Consider the following 13,407-nt stretch of genomic DNA (forward strand, 5'->3'; position numbering starts at 1 on the left):
CTGGCCATCAGAGAAATGCAAATCAAAACCACAATGAGATACCATCTCACACCAGTTAGAATGGCGATCATTAAAAAGTCAGGAAACAACACGTGCTGGAGAGGATGTGGAGAAATAGGAACACTTTTTACACTGTTGGTGGGAGTGTAAACTAGTTCAACCATGGTGGAAGACAGTGTGGCAATTCCTCAAGGATCTAGATCTAGAAATACCATTTGACCCAGCCATCCCATTACTGGGTATATACTCAAAGGATTATAAATCATGCTGCTATAAAGACACATGCACACGTATGTTTATTGCGGCACTATTCACAATAGCAAAGACTTGGAACCAATCCAAATGTCCAACAATGATAGACTGGATTAAGAAAATGTGGCACATATACATCATGGAATACTATGCAGCCATAAAAAAGGATGAGTTCATGTGCTTTGTAGGGACATGGATGAAGCTGGAAACCATCATTCTCAGCAAACTATCGCAAGGACAAAAAACCAAACACCGCATGTTCTCACTCATAGGTGGGAATTGAACTATGAGAACACTTGGACACAGGGTGGGGAATATCACACACTGGGGACTGAAGTGGGGTGAGGAGGGATAGCATTAGGAGATATACCTAATGTAAATGATGAGTTACTGGGTGCAGCACACCAACATGGCACATGTATACATATATAACAAACCTGCACGTTGTGCACATGTACCCTAGGACTTAAAGTATAATTAAAAAAAAGGAAAAATAAATAAATAAGTTTTAAAAAAAAAAAGACAGCAAAAGAAGACAGAAAAAAAAGGCCCTTTTACCTTGATCCTAGGACTTTATGGGCTCACCTCTTTCCCATGATTCTTCCCTTAGGGTGGGCTTTCTCATGCCCAGTGCTTTCCTTACCCTTTGGAATTGAGCACACACAGTGTGTTCAGGGAGTTATACACATGCCCATCTGAGGCTTTCTTCCCTTTTCTGGTGGAGCGTACCCACCCCCACCGAGATCATACTTCACCATTTTTGTCTTGATGTTAACAGGTGTGGACCATCAGGAAACAACCTCTCCCTGGCACCCCTACTGCTTAGAGAGGCAATGTGATAATTGCTGAACTATCACCCGACATTTCTAGTGGGTGGGGGGAGAGCCCTCCCCCGCCTCACTCATGCCTAACTACCTGTAACAGTATTAGTCCATTTTCACACTTATATAAAGAAATACCTGAGACTGGGTAATTTATGAAGAAAAGAGGTTTCATTGACTCACAGTTCCACATGGCTGGGGAGACCTCAGGAAACTTACAGTCATGGAAGAAGGCAAAGGGGAAGCAAACTTGGACCTTTTCACATGGCAGCTGGAGAGTGTGTGCAAGCACAGGAAAAACTACCATTTATAAAACCATCGGATCTTGTAAGAATTCACTCAGTCTCAAGGACAGCATGGGGGAACCACACACATAATCCAATCACCTCCCACCAGGTCCCTCAACACCTGGGGATTACAATTCAAGATGAGATTTGGGTGGGGACCCAAAACCTAACCATATCAAATATAGAAGGTATCTTTTGTGAGATTTTAACAGTAATAAATCGTCTGCATTTTTAATAATTAAGGTTAATTTAGTCTAAATTTAAAATGCATTTTAAAGGTCTTATGCATTCATGATTTTTGACTGATGCATTTTAATTCTAAGTAAATGGAGAGTGAATGAAAAATTATACTGAAATTAGTTTGGGGTGAAGGATGAATCTGTAAAATTAATTTTGGGGAAAAGAATAACTATTACATCATAACTGAACCACATCTGAAATAATATCTATTAGGTTTTAAATATCTGTACTCTTGAAAATTTGGAACTAGTTTAATTTGCATGAGGGCGGTCTGTCTAGTTTTCTTTTGTATTCCTTTATAGAGCCTTTTGTAGTAGATGATCAGTGGGTATTTGCTATTGAATGAATATAAGGCCATTGCCCTCAAGAAATGTAACTGAGGAGATAAGTCATAAATATCAGTTGATCAGATTTAGTGAAAAGAGATCTGTCTATGCAAGGCAATTTGTGCTAAGTGCCAGGTGAGAGGTTAAAATGATAAGTGCTGTAACAAGAGTGGTCATTTTGAGTAGGATGGTTAACAAAAATTCACCAAATGTAGGTAGGATTTCATTTGGGCCCTTAAAGAAGTTTCAGTAAAAGTGGAGAGGAAGAAGGGATTATCAAAATAACCATTTTCAGATTATGTCATTTCAATAATACCTCTTCATTCCTGAACATAGTTTGGAAACTTTCCCTTTTTGACCTTTGAATAAATAAAAAATGTTCATTTCACCAACTATTTCTCTAGGGATTTCAAGACCCTGTTACTTACCTTGTTCTTCTCTGGCTCATGACTTCATCATGCTTATCTGTTTTAAATCTTTCTCAGTGTGCTCATCTTTGATCCTTCTCCAAAGCAGCATTTTAGACCTGTAAATGCTGTTTGTACAGAGTCATTCCCCTCCCCTGTAACCTCCATCTTGTGAGGCCAGAGTTTACCTAAGCCATATCTGATATGGAGCTCCCAAGTTCTTCTCTTAGCTCTTTACCATTGTGTACTTGGCCTTTCTTCCCAAACCTACAATGTACTTCCTCTTGAATTTAACATGAACATTTCCATTTTTACTGGGTCCCAATAAAAATGCTTAGTGAATGTGGGTTCCAGCAAACTGAAGACAAAAGGCCCAGACTTCTAGATGAAATGTTTCACCATAAACCTACCTGGACTGGAGGTCTTCCAGAAGCCATCTGCACAATTTCCCCCTTACCCAGGAAATATTTCTGGGCAATATTGGTGGTTTAAAAATATTTTTAGTAATACTTACATGCAATAAAGTGAATGTGTAATGTATATTTTTAAAAATAATGTGAAAAAACTAATTTTCATAAATTAAATATTTTTCTAAACTATTATATATATCCCAAAGAAAATAGAATGACTTAGGGCAGCCACGGTGGCTCATGCCTATAATCCCAGCACTTTGGGGGGCTGAGGTGGGAGGATCATTTCAGCTTAGGGGTTCGAGACCAGCCTGAGCAACATAAGAAGACCTTGTCAGTACAAAAAAACCAAAATATATATAATTGGCCAGGCGCAGTGGCTCATGCCTGTAATCTAAGCACTTTGGGAGGCCAAGGTGGGAGGATTGCTTGAGTCCAGTAGTTCAAGACCAGCATGAGCAACATAATGAGACCTTGTCTCTACAGAAAAAAATTTTTTTAATTAGCCAGGAGTGGTGGCATATGCCTGTGGTCCCAGCTACACAGGAGGCTGAGGTGGGAGGATCACTTGAGCCCAAGAGGTCGAGGCTGCAGTGAGCCATGATTGTGCCACTGAACTCACTCTGTGCAACAGAGTGAGACCCTGTCTCAAAAAAAAAAAGAAAAGAAAATAGAATGACTCTTGTAGTAATAAAAATCCCGCATTCCTGCATATCTTTTTATCTTTCAAAGCATAGCTTAAGTGTTATCTTCTTACTGAAGCCCATCTTGGATTCTCTCCCTCCCCCTAAGTATATTGGTTTTTTTGCACTCTTTGTTCCTATCACTCTCTTTTTCTAGTTGTTTACCTGTCTGTCTTTCCTGCTATACTTATATATACTTTTTCAGGATAGGTACCAAAGTTATTCACTTGTTAATTTTTCTTCTAGCTCCCAACTTAGTGCCTTGCCTGTAGAAAATACTTAATAAATGTTTGTCAAATTGAATTACACTTGTGTTTATCATTTTTTAAAGTAAGACACACTTGGTTTCCTGTTTTTTTTTTCTTCTGATATCTATCTTAATTTAAAGCTACTGGAAGGAGTCCCTTGTACTGTAATATGCATTTATATGATGGTTATTATTATTATTTTTTTCTTTAAGCTTAGCGTGAACCAGAGTACCCTATAACTTTCTTTGTTACTGGCCTGGATTAGAAGACAAACCTTCTCCCTTGTGATAACTGTTCTTGAGCTGGTGCAAGTACCAACACAATTCCCAGGTTGCACCTATTTTTGTTTGTTTTTTACTTTTTATTTATATCATAAGTAGTTATGTGGGGTTTTTTTTCAACTTTTATTTTAAATTCAAGAGTACATGTGCAAGTTTGCTATATAGATATTAATTCTTCACACAGCAAGATTGTGGAAGTTCCTATATAATATTCTATGGATCTTTCTCATATCAAATAATCTTTATATGTGTTATTTGGTCATATTTATTATTTTTATCATATTCAATTATTTAAATAATTTAAATATAATTGTTCTTACCCATTTTGCAGGTTAGGAAACTAAGGCTTAAGCACAAATAAGTTGCCTAAGTTCACACAGCTAGAAGGTGGTAGTAGATAGGAACACAGTGATGCCTACTCTAGATTGTGAAGATGAATTTAGATGATCTCCCTATCTACATCCAGCTCTGAAGTCTCTGAAGCTCTGGGAATGTTTAACATTATTTGAACATCTGCATAATCAGTAAAATATTTGGCAAAATGAACTTGCATTGGGGAAAAGTGCTGGGTTGCTTTCAGGCTCAAACCAGTTACAGCTTTCATCAAGCTAATTTGCTGACTGGGCAGGAGGGCTTTTCACAGTGGCAGTGAAGCAATATATATCACTTTTTCAGCTTCACTAGATTTTAATGCTTCTATTTATTTATCTTTAGCTCTGGGTGATGGTTTTACAGTTGTAAATACAACCGAGCTCTAAATTGTTTATCCAGTCACCTCAGGGTTTTGTGTATTTAGCCAAATGTTGGAAAACCGTTTAGATTGTGGAACACACTGGCTCCACCTACTGTCCTATGAGAAAACACTTTCCTACCGTATTCACAGTTCTCTTAAATTGTACCCTTTTGCACATTGTGCTTTTCCCCAAACTTTCTTTCTCATATTTTTGATATTTGAGTTTCCGTTTACCTTGCTGAAAGATAAATTTACCTATTAAGAAATCGTGAAATTACTGTAACGTTGTCAGTCTTGCCTGTAATTTATATTATAAGGAGAATGTGTTTGGGGGTATAAAAATATCATAGTTTTCAAAAATCTACATCTATATCAAAATAAGACTTTCCCCCTAGAAAAAAAGTTTTCAAAATATTTTAGTACACTATTGTGTGGTGTATGAATGAATATCTCGTTTTTATTTCCAGAACAGAAACTTTTAATTGAATTTTCTGGAAGCAGTTAACCTCAAATCCAATTAAACTCTTAGTAGAAGTAATTTTATTTTCTACCATTCATCTTTTCAATACTTTAGTTTTCAATTATAAAGACAATATAGCAACATTGTAAAAAATATGGAAAAGGGGGGAAATCTATTATTTAACCTGCTTAAACGTTTATTCTTAATTTCTTGGTTAGGGAACCCTCGCCAACTATAGTTTTACCAAGTCATGATTGATGAAAACATAGTTTTATAATTGTGGTAGTTATCAATTTATTACTTCTTAGCTCTGAGTTCAACATTGATTGTATGGTTGGTGAAAATGGACCTGAGCCCTTTGAATATTTTCCTTTGACAGCTGGCTGGATGTTAAATTTTGTCAATAGAGGGCGCTAGAGAGACATTGCAAGAGGAAGAGATTTTCCTTCCTGGTTCTGGTGTGCTGGCTTGGCAACTTCTCTGGCGCCAGCTCTTGCAGTCCAAGTGGCTTAATAGCTTCTGGCTCCTACAGTGCTGAGGCTTCCCCAGTGCCCAGCTCTTAAAGCTTGGTCAGCTTCTGGTACCAGGCTATTGCAGAACGTGGCTGTCAGCAGCACCTAGTGGTCAGTAGCTTCCCCTGCCCACCTACCTCCCCGCTCTATGTGATTAGCTTTGGCTGGCACCCTAGAGGGCAGATTTCTGACAAGTTCTGAACAGTAGATTTCAGCAAGCTCTGTGGGTATAGCACCACAGCAACTTCTCGGCTATTCAGTGAACCATGGTCATGCCTTCTCCAGCAAGGTCTGCATCTCAGCCTTGGGGAAACCTCTTTTTTAATGCTCTATCTCAGCCTTAGGGGTAGTGGCTGCTCATTACCTCTGTTATTCTTTTATTCTGTAGAGTTTTCTTTACTTGTGACTAGCCTGTCTCTCCTTACTCTTATAAGTTAATAATTCTGTATTCGAATTAGTCTGGTTTATCTTTCCTGATTGAACTCTGACTTTTTTTTTTTTTTTTTTACAGATAGGGTCTTGCTCTGTCATCCAGGCTGGAGTGCAGTGGTGTGATCATGGCTCACTGCAGCCTCAGCCTCCCAGGCTCAAGCAATCCTCCCACCTCAGCCTTCTGAGCAGCTAAGACCACGGGCAAGTGCCACTATGCCTGGCTAATTTTAAAAAATTTTTTGTAGAGATGGGTTCTCCTTATGTTACCCAGGCTGGTGTCAAACTCCTGGGCTCAAGCAATCCTCCCCCCTTGGCTTTCCAAAGTGCTGGGATTATTATAGCCATGATCCACAATGCCTGGGCTGAAACCATTTTTTTACCCAAAGTTTTAAGTCCACGATCATTTTATGTGCATTATTTTGCTTAGTAAAGTTAAATTAGCTAACATGTATAGCTATATAAGCTAAATTGCTTATTTACAAAGCAATTACATATCTATTATTCTTTAAATCAGCTTTTTAAAAGTAACCTTTTATTCTTTTTTTCTGACTTTACAGTCTTATCTGATTTATCAATTTTTTGCCTTTGTGGTTAATCCTTTTCATGTCCTACTTAAAAAAATCATTGCCTCTCCAAGGTGATAAAGATGTTCTCCCATATTTTCTTCTGAAGGTTTTATTGTTTTACCGTTTACATTTAGATCTGTAGTACATCTGGAATTTATTTTTAATTAAAACAAATTTTTAATTGTTTATCAAATTGGGCAGCCCTTGAACCAGAATGGGTTCAGAGAATCTCCCATCTGGAATTTATTTTTGTGTAAGGAGTGTGAACCTGGGATCCAGATTAATTTTTTTCCTATATGAATATGCAGTTGATCCATTATCTGTATTGAAAAGACCATCCTTTCCCTAATACACCGCAGGCTTATGTTTGTCATAAATCAGGTGATTGTAAATGTTAATATGTTCTTATAATCTTACCTGTTCTATTTAACCTTGTTAGTCGGCCTTGATATCTAGTAGTGTAAATACTCCAGGTTTGTTGTTACTCAAGATTGTCTTGGCTCTTCTTGGCCTTTTGTATTTCATATAAAGTTAAGAATCAGCTTTTCAATTTGTACCCAAAACCATTTGGGATTTTTATTAGTATTATGTCTTATATGTCTTTGTCAGATTTATTCCTAGATATGTGATGTGTTTTGATGCTATTGCAAATTATATCTGTAACACCAAAACTGCAATTATGTGTTCAGATTGTCACTCTGACCCAGGAATCCTTCAGATATTTGAAGATAGCAGTCATTCCATTCCTTATATGTTGTGTTTTATTTATTTAGTATATTATGCCTTTATATGAGTCTCTACTCTGAATGCTTTAGTATTTCTGTTTTGTTTAGGGTGCCACAAATAGATAAACATCCCAATGAGAAGCTGAATTGAAGCAGAGAAAAGTAGGAGGACCACTATCTAGCTCTTTCCATTTTTACCTCTGAATACTAGTATATTCAGATTTTCCTCCCAGAATAGCCTACTGTCATCTTTCTGTCTTTGGAACTTTCTATCAGGATTGTCCTTACTCTCTCTAACAAGCCTATATTTGTGGTTTGCAATTCTTCATTCTAATTTGTAAAACTTGTGCATTGTCCTTAAATGAGTTTCATATAGTTTGTAAGACCGTCCTCCACTCCCTGCCTCCAGGTAATTTGAAATGTATTACTGACTTCCATACTATTGACATTTCAGCTAAATTTAATATTATCTGTACGTTTGGGCATGCTTCCATTGCTTTATCTTAGTCATCAGTAAATATTTTCATTAGTTTGAATCTTAGGGCACTCCTGAATGGTAAAATATTCAACATCTCCTACAGGTTTACTTTAAACTATTGATAACTGCTGTTTGGATATATAACTCTCAATCTGTCTGGCTCCCCACCTTACATTTTCATACCCTACCTAGGCAAATTACTTTATTCTTTGTACAGTTTGGAATTCATTTAATATGTTCTGAATAAAATACTCTGATATAATTTTTAAAACATTATAATTAATAAGCACCCTCTGTGTGAACATTGTGCTAGCACATCTAGTGAGAGGAACATTGGCTATAAGGACAGATAGACCTGGAATAAAATCTTGCCACCACTATTTGCTTATTGTGAGAACTTGGAATTGTATACTGTAAATTGTATAATTTCTTAACCTGCTTTTACTGTTTATTTTTAATAGGGACAATAATACTTCACAAGATTAGTTGTGAGAAGCAAGTAAGATAGCACATGTAAAATATAAAGTTCAGTACCTGGTACTTAATAGGCTCAGCATATTTTTGTTCCTTTCTCTCCTTTCACGGTCCAGCTCAAATCTTAATACATTTACGAAACTATTCCCAACGATCTTACTCCCTCTCCTAAATGGTTTCTGTATTAATTTTTATTTTATCAAAGCAACATATAAAAAAAGATTTAAAAATCTAGATAATGCTAAACAACTTTAACAAAACCAGAAGGCAATGCTCTTTCCCAACCCTTCTTTGCTTCCCACTGTCCAATTCTACTCCCCAGAAGCAAAATTAAAAAAAAAAACAAACCCAGCTTGATTGAGGTATAATTGAGATACAAAACAGACTGCACCTATTTAAAGTGTACAAATTAAATTTTGACATTGGCTTATACTTGTGAAACCATCAAAAACAAGATAGTAACATATCCTTCACCTCCAAGTTTTATTTTATTACTTTGTAAGCCCTCCTTCTGCATTGAACTGTTCCACCATTTCTCCCGCAGCAACCACTGATCTTCTTCCTGTCACTGTAGATTAGTTTGCATTTTCTAGCCTTTTATATGATCTGTTTTAGTCCTTGTCTGCTAATTCTAACATCTGTTCTGGGTTGGTTCCAGTTGATTATTTTCCTCATGGATCATGTTTCTTGCTTTTTTTGTATGCCTGGTAATCTTTGATTGAATACCAGACAGCGTGCTTTTTTTAACTTTGTTAGGTGCTGAATAATTTTTGTATTACTATAAATAGTCTTGAATTTTGTTCTCGATTTCAGTGAAGCTACTTGGAAACAGTTTGATCCTTTTGGATTTTGCTTTTGTGATTTGTTAGGTGTGTCTGGAACAGGGTTCAGTCTAGTACTAGCTATTCCCTATTACTGAAGCCAGGCCTTCTTGATTCCTTTATCCAATGCCCAGTGTGATACAAATGTTACTATTCAGCTTGTGGGAGTAGGCACTGTTTCTGGCTATGTGTGTACTGGCTACGTGTGAACACCTGGTACTGTTCCCTCTAATATTTTCACCATGATTCTTTCCTGGCTTTGACTAGTTTGCTCCTACACATCTGCTGATCAGTCTTCTGCTGAATAGTTAGGGGGCCCTTTATAGATTTCCTGAGTTCTTTCTCTCTGAAGTTGTCTCTCATATACTGTCTCCTGTGAAATCTAGTCACCTTGGTCTTCCTGAACTCACCGCTTTGTTTCCTCATCAGGGAGCCTGCCAAGCTCCCCGTGGGTACTCCCTCCTTATGCTGTGGCTTGAGTACTCCAGGCAGTAAGTTAGGGGCAAGCACAGGGGCCTCCATTTGTTTCTTGGTTTCTTGGGAATCATTGCCTGATGTCTATTGTCTTGAAAATAGTTGTTTCATATATTTTGTCTCCTCTCCCCTTCCCTTTTCTCCCCTCTTCTCCTTATTTCAGGTAAGAGGATAAATCTGGTTCTTGTTTCTTGATCTTGTGTGGAAACAGAAGTCTGACAACAACTTTGTTAACATTTATTTTATTTATTTGTGTATTTATTTATTAATTTATTTTTGTGGAGATGAGTCTCACTGTGTTGCCCAGGCTGTTCTAGAACTCCTGGGCTCAAGCGATCCTCCCACCTTGGTCTCCAAAAGTGCTAAGATTACAAGTGTGAGCCACTGCCCCTGGCCAGCTATTTTTTTTTTATTATTATTAATTTGGCTTCAGATTTCTGAATAACTTGCTTACAGTCCTATTTCTGGATCTGTAAATTTAAGATATTGTCTGTTGTCTTCTAGTTTTGGTGGTTGGGGATTTCACTTTTTTATACCATCCCTGCTTTCCCCACTATATTTTCTCAATAAAGTCAGAGCATAATTTTTTACTAAATAAGTAGTTAGGATGTAACATCCATAATATCAATATGGCTATGTAAATAATGTGCACTGCTAAGCCAGATAGTGTACTCTATGGTAACATTTCTTTCTGTGTAGACTACTAAAAATACAAAAATTACCTGGGCATGATGGCATGCACCTGTGTTCCCAGCTACTCGGGAGGCTGAGACACAAGAATCTCTTGAACCCAGGAGGTGGAGGTTGCAGTGAGCTGAGATCACGCCACTGCACTCCAGCCTGGGCAACAGAGGAAGACTGTCAAAAAAAAAAAAAAAACACCAAAAATTTGTCCACAGCAAATACATAGGGTTAATATTAACATCCCTTTTACAAGAAGGGCTCCTTCTTATAGAAAAAGGAAAGACCAATAGAAAAACTGGCACAGGGCATGAAATACATTTCATAGGAGAAGAAATACAAAAGAACATAAAATTATACCCATCCTTATTCATTGTAAAAGAAAGAACGATGCGTCCATGTTTTCTTTTACTACTTTTTGGGCCAATAGATTTATTTCTTGACTTGGCAATCTCATTTCTGTGTGTCTGTTTTACAGATATACCTGCACTTGTAAATATATATGGTTATTCATTGCAATATTGCTTGTAATAGTGAGAATGGGAAATAACCTGAATGTTTACAGTTATAGAGGACTGGTTGAATGAGTTATAGTACAATTTTTCCAACACTTCTGTCAAATGCCCATTGGCATTTTTTTCCCAAAATTTTTTAATTTATCAAATTGTCTATCCTTTTCTTCCTTTTCTTCTTGGAAATTTCTTTCCTGCAGTTCTTGGTTCTCCTGCCACAGTTTGGATGGACTGTGTGGTCCCTGGTCCTTTTGCAGTCTTGAGCCTTTTCTTTACCTCCTGTGTTGCAGCCCATGTTTCTTAGCTCTCGTGTCATCCTTTCTCATGGTCAATTTCCTTGTTTGCACTCATTACATTCTCCAGTTGATTCCAGAGAAAAGATATGTTGTAAGTATATTTTTTTAATCCTTGACTGTTTGAAAATGTTTTCTTCTCCCCTCTCAGTGAATTGATTATTTGTCTTGATATTAGCACCTCTGCTGAAAATCATTCTTTTGAAATTTGGAAAATATTGTGCCCCTTTATTCTTCTGATAATCAAATTTATAAAATACTGTTTAGCCATTTCTTTCTCCATTTTATTTACTTATAAATTCTACTGGGGTTTTTTACTATTCCTTTGCTATTCATGTTTGCACTTTGTTTTTGTGAAGACAAGAGCAAAGATCAAATTAAGATCCATTAATTAAGCCTTCTATGTTTTACTAGAAACAGAAACTAGAAATTAAAACATTACTAGAAAATGAAATGTTAAAGAGACATACAAAATGTAAACTGCAATTTGTATGCTTTTTTATTCCAAGTAACAAAATTAAGCCAATCCTGTATTCATCATGTCATATTGCATCCATGGACCACAATTTCAGTGCATCGGTATGGGCTGCCTCCCCCAACTCATTTTTTGCTGTATCTCTGAGGTTCTTCCTGAGATCTTTTTCTTGCTTGCCTTTAGAAATTAGAATTTCCTTTGGTGGGTTTGCTGGTGGAAAATTTTTAGTTTCATTTGTCTGAAATATCTTTATTTTATTTGGATTATTGTGAGAAATTTTTGGTGAGTACAGAATTTTTTTTCAGCACCTTGAAAATATCTTCCCAATGTCTTTCTGAGAAGTTACTTGTGTAATTGTTGTTAAAGGCTACATGAATGTATCTTTATTTAAAGTGTTATTGATTAACCTAAATGTCTTCTTATGTTTTTCTCTTACAGGGAATACAGTGAGTAACCTGATCATGATTATACCTCCAATGTTCGGTGCAATTCAGAGTGTTAGAGACGGTCTGGAAAAACGGTACATTGCTTCTTATTTAGCACTCACAGGTATGTATAACACTATATCTGAAGAAATGTACAGTATTCAAATAGGCCATTTTTCTCATTCATTTCTAAAAGCAGTTTTCAATTTTGTGTTATTACATAACTTGAATATATTCTGAAATTTCTTAGTTAAAACTCCAAAAACCTTGCCAGTGAATTGAACTGCATTTTGAATAAAATGTTTTAGAAATTACAAAATATTTTAAGCATACAAAAAAGAATAGAGATAATATAACAAATATACCCACACATCTTACTACCCAGTTTTGTCAGGTCCTAACAATTTATAATATTCGTTTCAGATCTTTTTCCTTTTTAAGGAAATTACTACAGATAAAATTAAAACTCCTTTGTATTCCTCCCTGATTGTATCCCCCTCAGCCTCCCAGCCCATCCCCTAAGAGCTAGCCTCAATCCTGAATTTGATGCTTATGATTTCCTCCTGTTTTCACGTTTATACTATGTATGTATATATCCTTAGAAGTATACATAGTATGGTTTTGCATAGTTTTAAACTTTTTGGAAAGGATACCATCCAACCTTTTGTGACTTACGTATATTCCACTTGTCTATGAAGTGGAGGACTGTGTCTTAATGATCTTCCCGTCCCTATTGTCTGGCAGTTTAGTGTTCCTCAATAAGTACTGGATGGATGGGTAAATCAGCTATACCAGAGCCTAACGTAGTGAAATCACTTCAGTCTTCTGTCATGTTCTTGCATCATCATAATAAATAAAAAATACCAAATAAAGTGGATTCTTCCTAGTAGTTTCATTTTTTCATTTTCTTTTCTTTTCTGTTTTTTTTTTTTTATTATTATACTTTAAGTTCTAGGGTACACATGCACAACGTGCAGGTTTCTTACATATGAATACATGTGCCATGTTGGTGTGCTGCATCCATTAACTCGTCATTTACATTAGGTATATCTCCTAATGCTATCCATCCCCCCTTCCCCTACCCCACAACAGTCCCCGGTGTGTGATGTTCCCCTTCCTGTGTCCAAGTGTTCTCATTGTTTAGTTCCCACCTATAAGTGAGAACATGCAGTGTTTGGTTTTTTGCCCTTCCGATAGTTTGCTGAGAATGATGGTTTCCAACTTCATCCATGTCCCTACAAAGGACATGAACTCATCCTTTTTTATGGCTGCATAGTATTCCATGGTGTATATGTGCCACATTTTCTTAATCCACTCTATCATTGATGGACATCTGGGTTGGTTCCAAGTCTTTGCTATTGTGAATAGTGCCACAATAAACATACGTGTGC

The 13,407-nt window shown here is 36.6% G+C and overlaps 1 protein-coding gene across 3 annotated transcripts in view; it reads left to right on the top strand.

The window, feature by feature from the left end:
- ACER3 (alkaline ceramidase 3) overlaps positions 1–13,407 on the top strand; it is a 165,695-nt gene that overhangs the window by 54,102 nt on the left and 98,186 nt on the right. The window contains exon 2 of one of the 3 annotated variants that reach the window (XM_024255600.3): positions 12,030–12,140. In XM_024255600.3, the coding sequence (XP_024111368.1) occupies positions 12,030–12,140 (111 nt within the window). Of the gene's footprint in view, positions 1–12,029; positions 12,141–13,407 lie in introns of those variants that run through there. The other 2 variants (XM_054524855.2, XM_054524856.2) reach the window with 2 other exon arrangements.

The sequence above is a fragment of the Pongo abelii genome, chromosome 9, assembly GCF_028885655.2.
Source record: "Pongo abelii isolate AG06213 chromosome 9, NHGRI_mPonAbe1-v2.0_pri, whole genome shotgun sequence".
In the NCBI taxonomy this organism is placed as follows: Eukaryota; Metazoa; Chordata; class Mammalia; order Primates; family Hominidae; genus Pongo; species Pongo abelii.